Genomic DNA, 18,934 nt, shown 5'->3' on the forward strand with positions numbered 1-18,934 from the left:
CAGTTCTTCATTTTAAATTCTTTTATGTTGATAATGCACATCATTGACTTCGTTTAATAACTATTTTTATTTAAAAGATTTTTTTGAAGTTCTATGTTTATTAAGTACGGTTAGTAGTCTTTTGGGGGTTTTATTTCCTTCCAACAAAAAATTAATGCGAAATTAAGAGAACATGGTAAACATATTGACTTGGGCTTATCCATGCACCATCTTAAGAGATTCTCTTGAGCAGACCAGTATTTGGAGTTATGTATGAATTCACCTCCTTTTCTTGTTCTTATAGTTTTAAGAGCAAAAGTTAGATGGAGAGGTCTAAACAGCTTTTACTGGGAAAATAAACGGTACAGCCTTGGAACTCCACCAAGGTAAGACTAGAAAAGAGGGAGAAAGAGGGTGCGGATGTGAGGAGAGGAAGGTTGAAAAAACAAAACAAACCAATAAGAGTAATTAGCATATGCTAGTGCCCCTCTCTCGCAACAATCGGGTAAATTAAGCTTAAAAGAGTTTGAATGCTTCCTACTAGCCTTCCTCAGCTAATGTTAAAACTCTAAATTAAGTATAAATAAAATCCAAGTTTTCCCTTAATTTGTCATTTTTCTAGCACATTGCTTTTGGTAGGAAGTTGACAATTAAAGACGAAACTCTATAAATTTCTAATTGCCGTGCTGTACAGTAATAAATGCTTCCATATATTCTTTGAAATCCAACAAGTAGCATATTATTAGTAGAAAGAAAATTATAAATTTTTATTCTAGCCAGATGCATCAGTACGTAGCAGCACAGATGAACTCCTAAACTTTCTTCACATTTTTTCTAACACATTTCTTTCGCTAGGAAGTTCACAATTCAAAGATTGAACATAGCATATTGTTAGTGATCTTATTACTTTCGTAGGGAGAAAAACAAAGATTTCGTAAATTTAGTCAAACAAAGTTAACTAAACAAAGTTTCTTTAGTTAACTTAAGTACTAATAATCAAAATAATCTTACAATTGGTAACTTTACACTTAATTGTTATTATAGTGTAGTTAATAAAGACTCTCCTTTTCCTTTAGGTGGCGTTTGGTGACCCAAATGGGATCACCAAGATGATCTTAGATCATTGGTGATTCTTATCCTAGAATATTTTGATCCTTGATGCTCTAAGATTATCGAGTTTGGTATGCTATATTCCAGTAATTTAATATTTTCGGATATCCATGAGTAACCTATTTGGTAATCTATAAAAATTCAAGATCACTACCATATAATACTGAACCTACCCTAATATATTTCATAAAAATATATTTATTAATCATATAAAGATATTTTAATTGTTATTAAATAATTAATATTTTTTTTATACTTAAATATATTTTTAATACTAATATTTATTTTGATTAGGAAAATAAGACAAATAGAAGTAACATATTACACAATTTCTTTATATAAATACAAAGTAGAATAATATATTTCAGATATAATTAAAATCATCATTAAATAATAATATGACAATAATATGATTAATAATATATTATAATATAATATACCACATGTATAATATATAATATTATTATAATATAGCATAATATTGACATAATATATTAATGGTATATTGATATATAATTTTTTGTTGGACTGAGGGGCATTTTTATCCTCAAATTTCAGCCTAAGATCGCTGCCACAGGATGATCTTGGATACCCGACCTCAAGCATAAGTATTCCATCACTGGGTTGGACAGTGATTTGAGGAGTGAGGGTGGTTTGGAATTGCGGTCACATAGGATCATCTTGGTATAACCAAACAAGCTGACCTTATCACCTCCGTCTATATCACCTTTGATCATAGAATGATCACCCCATACCAAACACCCTCTTACATGGGATGGGACAATAGGCTTTGGAACCAGGGGTATTCTTTAACCATTCGTTCATCAATATCTTTGACATGCATTGCCCAATCTACACATCTTTGCCTTCTCGACATCCACCCACTACAACAAATGTGGGTTTTGCCGACTATCTTTTCCCGACGCTAGGAAAAAGCGTCGGCAAAGTTTGGCTCGGCGCCACCCTTTGCCGACGCTTTTTTATAGCGTCGGGAAAACTCCGGAAACAACGACGCTATAACGCGTCGTTAAAATGTTCAAAAACAACGACGCTAAAAAGCGTCGTTAGAAAACATAAAACCCCCCAACCCGGCCCCCTCTCCTCATTTTCTATCGCTCGTTGCCCTAGCTCCATCGCCCGGCCGACTTCTCACCTCCATCGGCGACTTCCCCGCTGCCGTCGAACTCGCCCTCGTCTGAGGTAAGTCTCCTTCTTCTCCTCGTCCTCCTCCTCCTCCTCCTCCTCCTCCTCCTCCTCATTTTCTATCGCTCGTTGCCCTAGCTCCATCGCCCGGCCGACTTCTCACCTCCATCGGCGACTTCCCCGCTGCCGTCGAACTCGCCCTCGTCTGAGGTAAGTCTCCTTCTCCTCGTCCTCCTCCTCCTCCTCCTCCTCCTCCTCCAACTCTTTTTTTGTTTCTTGTCTTTAACGCTCGCCCGGCCCCGTCTGAGGTAAGTCTCCTTCTTTTTTTGTTTCAAACCCATTAAACCTATGGAAAGATCAAAGCCAAAAATACCAATTGACGATATGCTGGAAGCCACAGAACCAATGAAGCCATTCCCATTTGATCCAGTAACAGATATGAGTGTAGGTGGTGATTTTGCTGATTTTGTAGATGAATTATTCAACAAAGTAACTTCGATATTGAATCAAGATCCTTCAGAGTGAGGTCGCCATGAATAAGCATCCTAGTGATGCTATTAATGCTATTTCATACTTTTCGCTAGTCATATTTATGTACGAGTATTGACTAAATGCCATGTGAATAAGGGTTGATCAAATTTTCTTGATGTTTGTTCCCATTTGATATTCTGAATGGCTTTTCTTTTCATTTTTTTCACATCATATTACTGCACATTTTGGTATATTTGAATGGGTAGCTTAAGCTCAAATATTTGGAATAGATCTGTGCCACTCTTTTTGAAGAAACTTTAGGGTGTCATAGATGTTGAAAAATATTCAATTGGATTTTGAAGTCATTATTTTAATTTCGCTGCTCCGAAACATTTAAAATTTAGTTAATCTATATGTTCTTGAAAAGTGCAAGCGGTGCCTGGTGGTTTTCAAATTCTCCATGGACATTTAGAGACACCGTTCAGACTCAGAAAGCAGGGAGCTAAGTTAGGCAACCAGAGAATTACTGAATAAACAGATCCCCCACACATACATGCGCAACAAAAGAAGAGGGGAAACTAGAGTACGAAGAAAAGTTGAGCATTTTCTGCATCAGCATATAGCTGAAGAAGTTTTGAAAAACAATAACACTATACAGTTCAAAGAGTCTAGAGAATATAAAGGGGGAATCATTCTAGAGGTAAAGAAGTTTAACTATAGCTGTTCATTTAGTGGATGTTTGTTTGAATGATATCCCATATTCAAATTTTTCATTTTGTCTTCTTTTTAACTTTGAAAAGGAAAGAAAACGAAACACATGACCAAATTGACACTAGTTAACCAATCAATATGAACAAAGAGCTAATGGCCCTAAAATGATGAGAAATTGGACTTATATCAGCTGGTTTTAGCTGAAACTCAGTTTTAATAGTAAGTTTCGGCAATCAATTTTGGCTTAGCTATGCTGAGATGGACCAGTTTCAGCTGTATCCCATCCAACTGTTAATCATGGCTGAAGTTGTACCTTTGTGCAATTGTTATATTCTGATGGCATGATGTCTTCCTTACAGACTATGTAATTGGAGAACCAAACTATGCTGAACCAAATTACAGACTCAGAGTACAAATACAAATCTTAGGCTTTCATTAGAGGAGTCTGATTTTGTCAGCACTTATCTTGTGATGTATGTGCTGCCAGTCAATGAACTGATTTGTTTAGATTAGTCACATACTCAGTCTGTAAGTTCTAAAAGCTAAATTTACAAGATGGACAAACTCCAGTCATGAAAGCCTGGCCAAATTTATTATTTAACCAAATATTGATTCTTTTTTGTGCATACTAGGTAACAATATGCCCCGAGGGAGACGATTTAGAGATGTGGAGTTCCATCATTCTCAGGTGGGATCTACTTCTGAACAGTCCCTGCAGTCCCAGCAGCCATGTGAGCACCAGCAGCACGAGTCAGGATCTCAGCATGAGCCTCCTGCTGATTGTCCGAAGGATGAGCTCCGGATCCAGGGTAATTCGATTTAAAGTTCAAATTTTATGTTCATATTTGTCTTCAACTTTTTAAGACTTTTTAATTTTAATAGATGGACAAGGGACGGTGAGGACGAGACGGGGACCCACTCAAGCAAAGGATGTGTGGAAGCTTCCTCCGGGTGAGAAGATCATCATCCGATGCAACGAATTGGGGCAGCCCATCAATAGAGCTGGAAGTCTTCTATCAAGCTTTTTAGGATCGGTTGCACGCAAGGGTCAGCTGTGTCTGCTCAACTATACGAAGTGGAATGACATGCTTCCTTCGTATAAGGTTGAGCTTCTTAGACTTATACAGGTAATGAATTGAATTTGTTCTTTTTAATTTGACCCCTCCTGTGTGTTAATTTGCTTACTACCATAATATTACTTTTGAGGTTCTATATTATTATAACATTCTGTATCTTGTTGTAGGGTAAGTTTGTACTCCCTCCAGAGAGCCATGATTGGGTGCTAAAGTCCCTCAACCGCAAATGGAAAGAATATAAAACAAAATTGAAGACGGACTTCAAGCATGAGGGTATGACAGAGGAGGAGGTTGCTCGTGTGACTCCTCCTGATGTATACCCTCCAGCAGTGGAGGGAGCTTGTTCACTACTGGTTTTCTGAAAAAGGACAGGTCACGTATATTGTTTCAATATTTTATATTATATTTATTATTAATATAGATTGCAAATATATACATTGAATAATATTATACTATGTGCTTTTATTTTGGCAGACATATTCTAATATTGGCAGAGCTGCACGAGCATCTCAAGCAGTTCCTCATACTTCAGGCTCGAAGAGTTATGCGAGACGTAGAAATGAATTCGTAAGTTTGTTTGAAACTATTTGAAACTCTACTAACATATAGCACGTATCATGATATATAGTTTGGCAATATACTTTCCATATGTGTAGATAGTAGAGCATGGAAGGGAGCCTGGTGAGGTAGAGTTTTATAAGATGACCCACACTCACCGAGATGGCAGCTTTGTCAGGGACGAGTCGAGAGATATAGTTGTATGTATTCATTTTTTATTTGATCATAATTATTTTATTAATTTTACTTCCTTTAAATTATTAATGTGACTGTTTATTTTTTTAAGAGAGATATAGGAAAGAGCTACAAATCTCATTTCAGAGCGCGTCGGGGAGTCATCATCATCCGACGCGGCCAGTCGCGTCGAGGCTCAGGTCTATGCAGAATTGATGGGCCCAGAACGTTATGGTCGCGTGAGGGGTTACGGTATCGGAGTTACCCCCACTCAGTTGTCTGCAGTGAGCCGATATACCCAAGATGCCAGACAAGGTACTAGCACTGCAGAGGTTTATAGTTTGAAGACAGAGATGGCACAGATAAAGCAGTCATATGAGACAAGGATAGAGGAGATGAGGCAGAGTCATATGACTGATATGGCGGAGTTGAAGCAGAGCCAAGAGTTGAAGATACAATCTTTGCAGGATCAGCTTGACCATATTTCATCTTTTTTGCAGAGATTTGCTCCTCCGGTACATAACTAAATATATTTGAATATTTTATATAATTATAATGTATTCTTGTATGAGCGTGATGACTTTCGTATTTTTAGTTTCTAAAGTATTTTTTTTCTTGTAGGTTGCTGATACTTCATCTACTCGTAGAGATGATGATGCCGTCGACTCTTGATACATCGTAGATTGTGTACTTACGATTTTGAGATGAATGTTTTTAGATTGTTTTAAATTTTTTTTTTTGATACTTACTATTGCTTGATCAATTGAAGTATTGAATTGGCATCATCCAGCTAAAAAACATGCATTTGTTAGTTATAGAAATTTAAGTTGTATGCCATATTTTAGGTGGTTAATTTTGTTTAATTTGCTTTATGATAACTTTGCAAACTGGCATTTTCTGATTGCAATACAACTTTCTTATATGGTTTACATGGTACTGTTGTGGTAAATGAAGGTGATTCATGTAATGATCGAGGTTAGTGTATGTGCCAGTCTATATTCAATCTTTGATTGGTAAACCTACTTCACTGATTGACTTCAGTTTTCTAGATGGCCTTTGACATGTGCTCGATGTTTCCTGTGTTCCACCTGGTGTAGGTTCTGAGAGGCCTTTGCTTCCTTTTGACAAGGTAGAGGAGCAGGAAGACAGGAAGAAGGATGAGGCTAAGCCTGTCTCCTATTCATATTCCTTCTTCCACCTCATTTTCTCCCTTGCCAGCATGTACTCGGCTATGCTTCTTACTGGCTGGTCCACGTCCGTTGGTGAAAGTGGTAAGCTTGTTGATGTTGGGTGGCCCTCTGTGTGGGTCAGGATTGTGACTGGGTGGGCCACAGCAGCTCTCTACATCTGGTCTCTAATTGCTCCCATTCTCTTCCCAGATAGGGAGTTCTGACTCCCAAGTATGTAAAAGGATGCAATAATTATTTGGGACCCAAGTCCAGTATCATTGAGTCTGTACATGTCTCTGTACACAGCTCTCGATGCTGCATTTGTGGAGGAATCTGTATTATAGATGCAGGCTAAACTTATGTGTGATTCAAGAATGATAGAGATGTTGCTATAATGTTTGGAATTGTAACCATGGTGCTTCATAATTGAACAGTAAGATGGTCATCCTTTCTTGTGCATGATTCACTGGCAACATGCAAATATTTGCTGGGTAAACTTTGATTTCATTCTCTGAAACTTTAGATAATGGGAACAATTTGTATTGGGTAATCCTACTGTTTGCTTGGCCGGAAGGAAGGTATGCTTTCTTCTGCTTTACATGTTGGACTGGGAGCCGCAGTTATTGAAAATATTGGGCAGGCTTTTGGTACTAAAAAAACAGCGGCGGTTGTTGCAGTATGATCGGGTATAGATCTTGGAAAGGACTTTAATTAGTATGTTCTATATTGACTTGACAGGAACATGGTTTCAGGACAGGCAGTCCGGCTGGACGACTTGACTCCCACGATCTAGATGAGGTAACTGGAATATATCTTCTTCATGAAAGTAAACTGTAGATTTTGCTTTTCTTCCTCTTGTTCTTCTTCGATGGTTAGCAGGGCTACTTGTCATACATGAGAAACCTGATAGATCATTCTTGTGGTTCTATTTTGCTGGCCAGCAATCTTGATCGTTTGCATCTTACTTGATTGTGTGCTTTTGCTAATTTTTGTTCTGTATTCTTTCAATTCTTGCAGTCTTTGGAGCTGTGGAATGTGATGGAGAACCAAACCATGACGGTCCAGGCACACGAAGGTCTTATTGCAGCATTGGCACAGTCACAAGCCACAGGAATGGTGGCCTCTGCTAGCCATGACAAGTCTGTTAAGCTGTGGAAGTAAGCATGGGGGGTGTTGCAGTGGAAGTAAGCTGTGGAAGTAAGCCACAGGAATTTTTGGAAGCTACTTTGATGGTTTATGTATTCGTAGACTAAATGTTTTGTGTCATCTGTACTGAACTTCTTGTTCTATCTTACTAATCCCAGTGGTGTAGAAATGCATACCTTGTTATAATTAGTGTTGGAAGCAGTGGAACAGAGCTACTGCTGCACTGATTGTTGGTAAATCTTAGTTTTTAAGGTAACACGTGCTTGCTTTTCCATGTCTAGCCTCCATGATGGATGTGCTTCTTGGCAAACTATGTCTCTTCAACCAAATGATACTTTATATAATATATCTATGAACCATGTAATTTATGTTGATTTGGAGAAATAGTGCGATCTGATGACTAGTGTAATTTATGTAATTTATGTTGATTCATGTAATTTATGTAATTTATGTAAGAATGCAGACAAGCCTGGAGGAAATATTGATCTAAAGAAAGGTGCTGCTGAGGTAATCTGCGCCCTAAATAATGCCGATACGCCTTTTGTTTAGCTTATTTACCTTAATGGAGTGCTGTCCATCAGCTACTATGTGCTCATAGGCCATTTGGTTCAGGTGTGCTCATGACATAATTTTGTTACTGTGTAATGCCTCCATATCTTTCCTTGTTGATAATGTTGTGCTTTTGCTGCCGGTGTTAAGCATATAAAAGCTTATAAAACAGAAATGCAAAGTCATCTCCAAAGATCACATAATATGATATCTTTTGCTATTTCTACATTGTTTTGCTTATCTGCCTTTGTCATAACCTTCTTTTCATTTTTACAATTGTTTCTGTTCAGTTGGCGACATCATTAGTTGGTTAATTGAAAATTTCAAGAATGATAAAGCTACTGAGTCATCAACAAAAAGTAATAAAACCAATGAGAGAAAAAAAAGCTTTAGAAAAAGAGTCTGCAGAGAAGGAAGCAGAATGCAGCATTACTATTCTTAATATACATGTCGGTGTTATTTGCAAGGCATGGAAGCATCCATCTGCTGACAGGTAGTTCTGTTTCTTTCAAGGCATCTACCTTAAATTTTTAGAAGAACTTCATAGCTTTTAGTCCATTCTATAGTTTATTGGTTGAGGAGATAGACCTGGGAGAAGGCAACTTGCGCCAGGTAGTTGGTTGTCTTGCAAAGTTTTATAGCCCAGATGAACTGCTAGGCTTGGAAAGCCACGTTTGATAATAAACTCTTGAGACTGAAATCACAAATCATTTTCCTTCAGTGCTATCTATATTTACTTGTGAGACAAAATCTTCCCATTTTTAAAAGAAAAATCATCACAACTTGGGTGATGATGCATGTTTTTGTGTATGAATTGGCATGGATTTGAACTTTTTACCCATATGCCAGACTACCTACTTACAGAACTGGTTGATTTCTTGTATTTATTGGTAATTACAAGTTAACTCCAACACAGTTTCCATTCTATCCCTTGTGCTGGTATTTTGCAGAATTGACTGGGTATGGTAATCGAAGATATTCCTCTGTTCTGAAAGTAGCTAGAAGATGGTTCCACTGATCCACTTGTTTCTAGAAATCTTTTTGGTCTGGATGAAAATACAGCATGCCCACCTGTCTGGAGGACTGCAAGAAGAACTGCCATGCAACGAGACAGAGAAAGCAAACCTCAAGTTCACAACTACCAGAAGTTCGCAACCCATATTTTTGATGTTTAACGACGCTTTATTGCATTGCTCAAGTAGCCTAAACCGACGCTTTTAAGCGTCGGCATAGTCCAATTCATCTAATACGGTGGGAAGCGTGGGTTGAAGTACGCCGACGCTTTTAAGCGTCGAGTTTGTATAAAATGAACGACGCTTAAAAGCATCGGCATAGTCCAATACAAATACGGTGGGAAGCGTCGGTTGAAGTACGCCGACGCTTTTAAGCGTCGGATTTGTATAAAATAAACGACGCTTAAAAGCGTCGGCATAGAGCGACGACGCTTTTTTGACGCGTCGGGTTAAACCCGACCCACGCCCACCTGCCCGACGTCTGACCCACGCTTTGCGATGCGTGGGCTGGAAATTCGCCGACGCTTAAAAGCGTCGGGAGAGACCAAAAAAAGCGCCGGGAGATATCTTTTCTTTTGTAGTGACCAAATGCTACTAAACTTAACTTTTTTCTTAAAAAAAGGTGAGGATAGAACGTCCGAAAACAACCTTAATCACCCAAATTTATTGATCTGAACTTACCTCGCTATCGAGTTTTTACCATATCTACCATCAAGGTAATCAGCCACCAGACTAGCTTGCAAACTTATGCTCATGGTCATTGTTGATGCCCAATAAGTAGTTTTTGATAGGGATAGTTCTTTCTAGTCCTACTTCTTTCCTTTTCCTGTTTCTTTTTAGTTTCACTTCTTGTTTCAACCAGAAAAAAAGGGACTATCCTTTCATCTGAAAATTTATTGAAATATTTGTACGTTTATCCAATAATAATATTAAAATCAAAACATTACACATTTTTATTAGGACTTTGATACTGAAATATAACAACATGCGTGCATAACATAAATTCAAAAGAAACATCCCTACTGCATTAGTTGTGAACTATGACGTGGTATTTTGATAATAAAATGATTGATAAATCAAAGATATTTATTATTGCTCTTTTGAAGCCTTTGTGTATGGCGATCTCATCTCCCGAAGCCTTCGTTCTTCGGAAAGTATCTTAGCAAACCTACGATAAAAGAAAATCTTAACATAAGTGAAAACTTATACTCCTAGCTAAATATGCAAGTTCATAATGAGAATTCTTCTTTGGATATTCAAAACATATCTTGTGCATTTTCATTAAAGTAGTATAATCTATTACATGCTAACTCACTAATTTGTGCAAGACAACAAATCTTAAAGAAACAGATTTATGCTAATAAAGAACTTACCTTTTAAGTGCTTGTTCATTTGTTTCTTTGTCTACAGGTTCATATACACCTGTCTCAAGATTTATTCTTGAAGTAGGTTTCTTCAAAAGCTCTTCACCAATTTTAACAAGACTATCCAAATTTTCTTTTGTTGCTACATCGACTGAAGATACTGTCCCTTTTAATGTATCATCCTGGTTTAGCAATAACAAAAAGATTGTCATGTTTAATAACTAAATGTATAATACTGTAGTTTTGAGCTCTAAACCTTATATATATGCTGAATGTGCGTGTTCCTTTGTCTGTTAAGCACCCACAAATGTGCATGCCATCATGGAACTGAGCTATATTATGCATTTTAGTTGATAAGGAACACAATTAATTTTTAGGTATCTTATGAATTTAAAAGGAGGTCAGTTGACATTTTCAAACTTGGTGCTTTCATCTTCATAATATGATTTAAGTTTTTCATTTTTCTTCTGTCTTCTTCCTTTTTTTTTTCTTTTTTTTTTTTTAATTCAAGATGGTCAAGCCCTTGCTATCATGTTTGGAACCTCATTGTTAATATCAACCATGAAGAAAATAATAGTTAAACTTATAAAATAATTTTTTTTAATGATATTATCAAGTATTAAATGACATAAACAATTAAAAATGATTATCATCATTAATGAGAATATATATTCTAGAGTCTTTTACATGCTTTTTTTTCTCTTAGGCAGTTTTAAATGTTATAAAGTCTTATATTCATAAAGTAATAGCTTTTCCACTTGATTATTAGTAAAAACTGCTTAAATTCTTCACAAGTACTTAAGATTTAACTTCATCACTTTTTTATATTTGTAACTATAATCAAATATCTCCATATAAACATACAAATAACCATTTAAAAATAGAAGGTCACCTGAATTCTCAAATATTTAGAATCAGAATGTAGGGCTTGGAAGACCACAGATATATGGATATCAACCATATCACTGCTTGCTTGAGTGAAGGCATCGACTAATGGATTTGAACCGCCACTTAGCAACCAACCCAGAACTCCCCATTTACTTGACTCCTTGGCATCAAACTTTTCCTCGTTCTTTGCTGTACCTGTTCCTAATGAGATGACTAAAAACCGACCATAATCTGTAGGCTTGATTGGGAAGAAATCAGTGTTCCCTCTAAAAATCTCCTTTGTTACTTCTGACATAGCAACCAATGCCTGTGGTTTGCACAACATTAAAAGAAAAAAAAGGAAATAGATTAGAATACATATAATATACTAGCACCATATTTATGAAAAAAACCTGATATTATGTTACAGTACCGGATTATTAGCTGCAACACCACCATCAATAAGGTTAAATTCCCTCACTTTTCCATCAGAATTTTTTATTTTGAAGTAATGTCCAGGAAGGTAAGTTGGAGCAGCAGATGTACTAATGGAAATATCAGATAGCTCAGCATCCAATAAAGCATTATGTTTCACCTGCATTTGAACTCGTCATACAATTGAACAAGATATATAATCATAGTAGCGTTGAATAATACACTAATAATGTTGGTCAAGGAACACCCAATTTTAGAAGAGCTTGCTATGCATCACCATTCAAGAATAGCTAGTTATGCATAGTTACTTTGTGTTGAGCTTGTTTGCATATAGATCCATACTCCAGCAAACATTTTCATATACAACCAGTTTTCGCTTTTGGTTTAATTACACAACTTTGTTCATATTATTCAAAGAAAAGTTATTGGAATGTTCACCTTGAACCTAAACAGGGAGAAGGACCTTAGAGAACAAGGAAAGGGAGGATCATGCTTACGAAGGAGAATCACAATAATAGCGAGAAAGGAGTAACAGAAGAATGGCTATTTCGTATCAATAGAAATGATGTGAAAGGTGGATGAACATATTAAGGCTCTGTTTGGGGAGCTGTTGGCAGTAGAGCTTTTTGAAGTAGAACTTTTATAAAAAATTGTTTGTTGTTTGATAACTACATTTCTAAAGTGCTGTGCCACTTTAACATGTGTTTGCTAAACAAATTGAAAAAGTATTTTTGGTATGATAAAATGACCATAAAGGACATTGCATAATATTATACAATAGAGCATAATAAAATATAATATATATTAATTCATAAATATATGATATAGTATAATATTATTGTAATGTAATATAATTTTATTATAATATAGTAATATAATATTGTATACTATAGCATAATAATTTAATAGAAGATTAAATTATTTAACATAGCATATCAATCTATTATAATATAATGTAATATAATATTATATTTATAGTTTAATACAATAATAAATATATAAAATATTGTAATTATTAGTGTAAATTAATTTTTCACCCTTCTTATGACCATTTATCTCTCCAACAAATTTTCTAGCTAGGTGATAAAATTGGTTAAACAATTACTAATATTTTTATTTATTTATTTATTTATTTATTTATTTATTTATTCATTCATTCTTTTTTCTTTTCTTTTCTTTTTTTTATTTTTTTTTCTTTTTTTTCTTTTCTTTTCCTTCTCTTCTTTCTTCTTCTTCCTTCCCAAAGCTTCTCCTCTCTTTACTTCTTTCTTTCTTCTCTTCCCCTCTCACTTCTTCCTCCCTTGCCCCACTTCTCCCGCACGGTCATGGAAGGGGCAATCAAGCTCTTGGGTGGGCCAGCCGAGGCCGACGGTGCTACGATGGGAGGGTGGACAGCAAAGCCAGAGACAAGGGTGAGGGCATGGATGGAGTGAACGGAGCGGCCGAGGGCGGCGGGGAGAAAGGAGGCGGCTTTGAGGAGAGGGGCGAAGGAGAGGCGGTAGGGGGAGAGAGAGCGGTAGAGGAAGAGGGAGAAGAGGTGGAGGGCGTCGGGGGCGGTGGCGAGGGAGAGGGAGAGGGCCTTGAGGGTGACATTGAAGAGGGGGGAATGGGGATGGGTGGGAGAGGAAGAGGCAGCGGGATGGAGTGTTTTGGGAGGAAGAGGAACTTTTAAATTGAGGTATTTTGGTCAAATAAATAGCTTTCCGACGCGGCTTGAAAGTGCTTTTTTGAAAAGCTCCAAAATGAAGTTTATCCTAAAAAGCTGTTTCCAGTTTTCTGGAAAAGCTAAAACAGCTTTTCGAAATTTTTACCAAATAATCTTTTTTATTTTAAAGTATTTTTGGAGGGCCAGAAAGTATTTTTTGATGAGGACAAAAATACACATCCATACCTAACAAACACACGCATGTTGGTGAGGACAGAAAATGTAATGGATAAACAGCTAGTCATTGCTTGTGTATCTGGCTCAGCCATTGCAAGGTTTTATGACCAATTTATTCTTGACCGTTTCTTAGAGTGCACGCATAGACGAAAAAAAAAATGGAAGAAAGTTAAACTAACTAGAGTTGCAAAAAATCAAAGAAGAACCTCATAGGAGGAGAATATTGTGGGTTGAAGTTTTTTGATATCAAAAGCTGGTATGACCACGTTTGTCAAGGTCTGGTGCAGTCTCAAGCTCCCTAGTCTTTCCTTAATAGTCTGGTGAAGATACTTTCCATCATACTTGGGTCCGCTAAATAGTCTGAAAGCGTTAAAAGCTCCATCAATAGGTCCTCTGCAATACACACAAGTACAAACCAATTAGTAGAAGAATGCCTTAAAGATTTTGTTGACATTTTAGTTACCAGCCAATTATGTATGGGACATTGTCGAACAGGACAATAAATACCATTATTTTCGTCTATCAATTTTTTTCCACCCTTTCTTTTCCATGATGAAAAACTATGCTTGGATGCTTATCCTTAATTTGTGGTGCATATGGCACTACAGAGAGCCATGCATGCTTGGATAGCCATGGTACAAGTCATCTCATTGGGGAAGGGGGGCCCTTGCACAATCTCTCAACCCAGTATGTTCGGCAGCCCAATGCAAGGTTCTCCACTTCCAAGATGAGAATGTAGTATCCTCCATTTCCAAGATGAGAAACATGGTAGCTATCCAAAGATACATATCCGTGGTGCAAAACATGCACCTTAGACGCTTTTGGGCTCTCTAAATTCTTATTTTTTTCTCTTTATTTTGTATATCTATGTACACTGAAAATAATCAAATTCCTCACAAGAGAAGGGTATCATCACCATCAGTGGTCTTGTTTTCTATCAAAATAATTGGCAGCATCATTTCATATATTTGTGTAACTACAGAGAAATCGTTCTTCAGCAAAATGGTGGACTCCACCTCACCTTACAGAAGTCACCACTTTCACAGTATTATATTACATGTATTGCCTCGCTACCGTGACAGCATCAACACCATCTTAACCTAATAAGCATACTAATATTTAAATTTGTCTGACATAGTCTCATTATATATCTTTTTCCTTTCATTTTTTTCTCAAAAAAAAAAAGAGCCCGGAAGGTTATACTTTGGGGATTGAATGCATGTGAAACTTCTCCCCAGCACTTATACCACTTAAGTACCGGGGTGTCAAATACTAGGGTCTCTTGGCTAATGTAATTAGATGACAACTAATAACTTCTTGAGCTACTTTTAGATAAATATTCTAGATTCTCATGGAAATTTCTTCAGGTCCAAGAATGATACAATGAAGACATTATAACGTTAACATTAATTATTGTTGAATAGTATAAATATTATCATTAAAATTGATCGATGCAATCATCTTTAAGTTTTATATCACTTCTATTGGCATTTCATGGTACTTGTCTCTCAAATACTGAAGTGTCAAAAAACAGAAGTCACGAGTCTAAGCAAAGGTATATGTACATATATATTACCGAGGTTGTGGGAAGATCTTAGGGCTGTGCTCCAAATAAAAGGCCTTGATATCTTTAGCTTCGAAGATAGGCCGGTTCTTCTCGTTTGGTGCAGTTAACATGGCAGTCACAAGGCCGCCAGTGCTAGTTCCAGCAATCACATCGAAGTAATCCGCAAGCCTTGCATCCACTCCATCGTGCTCCTAAAGAAGGAGAAAAAACGTATGGAAATCAAGTATTTAGCGTTAGCCTATAACCTGGTCCATTAGGTCTTGATTCAGCTATGGATCAAACTAAAATTTTAAAATAAAAAATGAATAAAATTGTAAAATTTTAATATTAATCATGATCTTATTATATATGTATCATCTAAAGCACAAACGACAGAATTTCCCAAGCTATTATTAAAAAGGGAAAATCTCTTACCCTACATATATATGCTGTAAATCTTAGGATGGCAATGATGATAAAGGGAATTCAAAAATAGACAAATTTATACTATTGATAATATTTTCAAAAAAATAATTCTAATAAATAAATAATAAAATTTTAGTTTTATTTGACTTGGATGGATCAAAACTAGATCATTTGGATGAGTCAAATGGTTGATGAGTCCACATCAATGGACCATATGAGTTTTCAGGACTTATTATTTTAGGATTAATTAACTTGATTCATACAAGCTTGTATGGGTTGAGCGCATCAGCCTTAACATTTGTTTCGACCATTCTATGCAGGCATATGCCATTGGCATGGATTTAATATCAATTCAAAGACATATTTCATCCACCATGCCCTTGGCTACCTAAGCTGTAGAAAAGTTTTTCAGATATAATATGAAAACTTTCATTTACTTATAGTCAAGTTACATATTTTGAAAGCAACCCGTCCATAGCGTTAACCAAATCAATCTCCACAAGTTAATACGATGTATCGCACCTGATCTTGTAGCCAAGAGAGAGGTGCCAACATCTTGAGAAAGATTACCACCTTTTGCTAAAGAAAAAGCTATTTTTTCCTTTTAGGGGAAGGGTGCAGTCTTTGAGAGAGGATATAGATGCAATTTAAATTTGCTCAAAAGAACATATTTTGCTCGGAAAACACGTTCTCCTGAAAAAATTACAGGACCTCGTGCAATGCATGGCAAACTTTGAGAGTAATTTTCTTCATCATGTGATGGCATACTGAATTAAAAGCTATCATGAAGAACCATACTAATTTCAAAAGCCATCATGCATTGTAGTTTTAATGGAAACTTGGTTTCTACTTCATGATGATCATAAACTACAACCAAGAAAGACTTAAATCGAATAGTTGATTCATATAAGAACCTAGCAAAAATTGTAGAAAGCTGGTTTCTTTTGATCAACATAACAAAGACTTTATTCATTAATTGTTATGTGTTTGTAAGGCTAAACAAGTTGCCTACCAAACTACCTAACATACGTAATGAAGGTAGAATATAGAGACCAATTTCACCCACAGTACGCATAGCTTATGAACTTAATCAGCATGGCAGAGTTGTCGATCCATAAAATGGGTAGCACGACGATCAATTACCTGAAGCTGTGACTCCAAGAAGGCAAGGATTGTAGCAGGAATAATTCCTCTAATCCCTCCTCCATCGATGCTAAGAACAGTGATAAGATTCCCGTATGTTGGGGCCTGGATCTGAATTATGTCAGTCATGGCAACTTACGATAGAAGAATTATTTTTGTAGATTAGGTTGGGAGAAGAAACAGGAATTGGAACAAGAAGAGAGCTGGTATATCTGTTCCAAAGTTCTGGCAATGTAGTGCATCATTAATGTAGTATTTATAGGCCTACAGATTAATTACACACAAGCGATAAATGAGACCTTTCACCTGTCATCAAATTATTATAATCATGTCTAGCTAAGCATTGGAATGAGTCCAAGGTCAGGAGGTAAGCCTTGAATTAGTCTGTTCAAAGAATGTGCTCTCCGTGCATCTAGTATGTTTTAAATCTGAATTTTGTGTTAGGGAACAAAAGCCTAGTGAATAGGATTAACAAGGTGGAATCTATTGGACTTCCATAGAAAAGAAATATGGACAGGCTGCAATAAAATGGATGACTCAGATTATTATTCTACCTTGCTTGTACATGTATAGACTTATTTTGCTTTTATCGGCATCTCTGTCATAAAGAATTGGAAATTACTAGCACGATTGGATACGGGAAATACGAGGCTTATAGCTAGAAGTAAATAAATCAGCCATAGCGGCAATCAACTAGTTTATGCGAGTAAAAATACTGAGTCAAAAAAAAAAAAATACTAACACTTCTCGTGGTCCAATCTAGGGCCTTGTCTTTTCTTGGAATAAGATATCATTTATGAGCAACGTGCAGGCAATTTGGTGTAGCTCGCTCCAACACACAGCAAACCAACATGTGGGAGAGAATTTTGATGCAATTGTTTAATTGGAAATAATGTTGAACTCAAATTTGGGATAGTAGCGTGGATAGCTAATATGTAAGACGACTGAAACTTGTAAGTATTAAATATACCCTATCTTGAGGGCTATCCAATGAAGAGATCTGCTTGACTTGAGAAAAGCACAAATTAAGGCCGGCTCATAACTAAATAAACTAAGATTGAATCAGCACACAACCTCATAATTCCAAGCCAAGCAAAAATATTAGATAATGTTCAATCACATGTGACTCCATATATGGTCAAATATATGTATACTATTATACATATATTATGTATTAGATAAATAGAAAACCTTTGGATTGAAGCTTCAACAAGTACATTTTTCATTCCTTAAATCAATGAAACATTAATTCTAGCTTGAAATCATGCTTGAACTAAGCTGGATTCAAGCTCGAAATGAATGTAGCTTGATATATGAAGATCAAGTTCATGAGTTAGGCTTGTGCTTAGCATGATTCAAAATTAAGCTCCAATTGAACTCAAAATAATGATAAACAAATCAAGCTTATCTAATAGCTCAAGCTTGAAATTTATCTTCAACCTAGTGGCTTGCTTAGACCTAATCGGTTCTCTTCCGCTGCCACACATGAGCGTCATCGGGTTGCTATTTTTTATTACCTTTCTAGTGTCGTGAAGGGTGATATGGTGGAGAATGGAAACATTATTGATGTTAACATTTGTTTTACTTATGTTGATACCGATCAAATGCGGCCAAAAGAAAGTTAAGCCTAACATAATATCATTTTTCCTTCATGAGCTTAAGCTTCAGGGTCAATTAGTTAGTTATTATAGTATTATAACTTGGGTTTGCTAGATATCACAACTTCAAGCCAACTTCACACCAATTATTTACTCAATTTCCCCAGTTTATATAGGCCTAATAGAAGTGGTCAACATGGTTGGTCCAAATGTTGAGAAACCACTTGTAATTGGGGAGGTGATTGAAGGAGACATAACTTTTGGGTCAATTGGTTACTTAACAAAGAAACCTTCGATTGTGGAGGTGATAGGAGAAGGTGTAACTTTTAGGTCAATTGGTTAGTTCACAAAGAAACTTTCAACCAATGTAGGCGATCGCAGTCATTCTAGTTGTGGAGCTGGAAGGCATCGGCAAGGCGCAGATTGGACTCAGCCTAAATGAGGTGGACAAGAAAATTCTTTGTAGTAGAGGGAACGAAAGAAAGAGATATAGGCAAGATTGCATAAGATGGTAACAAGGAAGTTGGGGATAACAACAATGCAGATGAAGCGCCAGGAAAGAGGTGGGAAAGTG

General features: G+C 36.4%; 2 protein-coding genes and 1 long non-coding RNA gene across 3 annotated transcripts; 2 read left to right on the forward strand and 1 right to left on the reverse strand.

Annotated features, from left to right (window-relative positions):
- The first annotated feature begins 2,187 nt into the window (after positions 1-2,187).
- Positions 2,188-6,446, forward strand: LOC148702654 (uncharacterized). Its single transcript, XM_089924323.1, has 10 exons — positions 2,188-2,289; positions 2,371-2,442; positions 4,047-4,223; positions 4,297-4,541; positions 4,658-4,862; positions 4,965-5,057; positions 5,147-5,248; positions 5,345-5,737; positions 5,844-6,197; positions 6,320-6,446. Exons 5-9 carry the CDS (start codon positions 4,803-4,805, stop codon positions 5,892-5,894), a joined length of 699 nt encoding a protein of 232 aa, XP_089780449.1. The 5' UTR covers positions 2,188-2,289; positions 2,371-2,442; positions 4,047-4,223; positions 4,297-4,541; positions 4,658-4,802; the 3' UTR covers positions 5,895-6,197; positions 6,320-6,446.
- Positions 6,447-6,611: 165 nt separating this feature from the next.
- On the forward strand, positions 6,612-7,811 carry LOC120110223 (uncharacterized). Its single transcript, XR_005511003.3, has 2 exons — positions 6,612-7,189; positions 7,409-7,811. It is a non-coding gene; the product is annotated as an uncharacterized LOC120110223 (long non-coding RNA).
- Positions 7,812-10,003: 2,192 nt separating this feature from the next.
- Positions 10,004-17,007, reverse strand: LOC149753180 (patatin-like protein 2). Its single transcript, XM_089924320.1, has 7 exons — positions 16,763-17,007; positions 15,224-15,405; positions 13,854-14,040; positions 11,764-11,925; positions 11,356-11,658; positions 10,473-10,645; positions 10,004-10,267 (listed from the first exon to the last, which is right to left on the reverse strand). Exons 1-7 carry the CDS (start codon positions 16,889-16,891, stop codon positions 10,189-10,191), a joined length of 1,215 nt encoding a protein of 404 aa, XP_089780446.1. The 5' UTR covers positions 16,892-17,007; the 3' UTR covers positions 10,004-10,188.
- Positions 17,008-18,934: the final 1,927 nt, after the last annotated feature.

This window comes from Phoenix dactylifera, chromosome 7, assembly GCF_051530095.1.
Source record: "Phoenix dactylifera cultivar Ajwa chromosome 7, Ajwa_hap1_PhDact_Kaust_v1.1, whole genome shotgun sequence".
NCBI classification, from domain to species: Eukaryota; Viridiplantae; Streptophyta; class Magnoliopsida; order Arecales; family Arecaceae; genus Phoenix; species Phoenix dactylifera.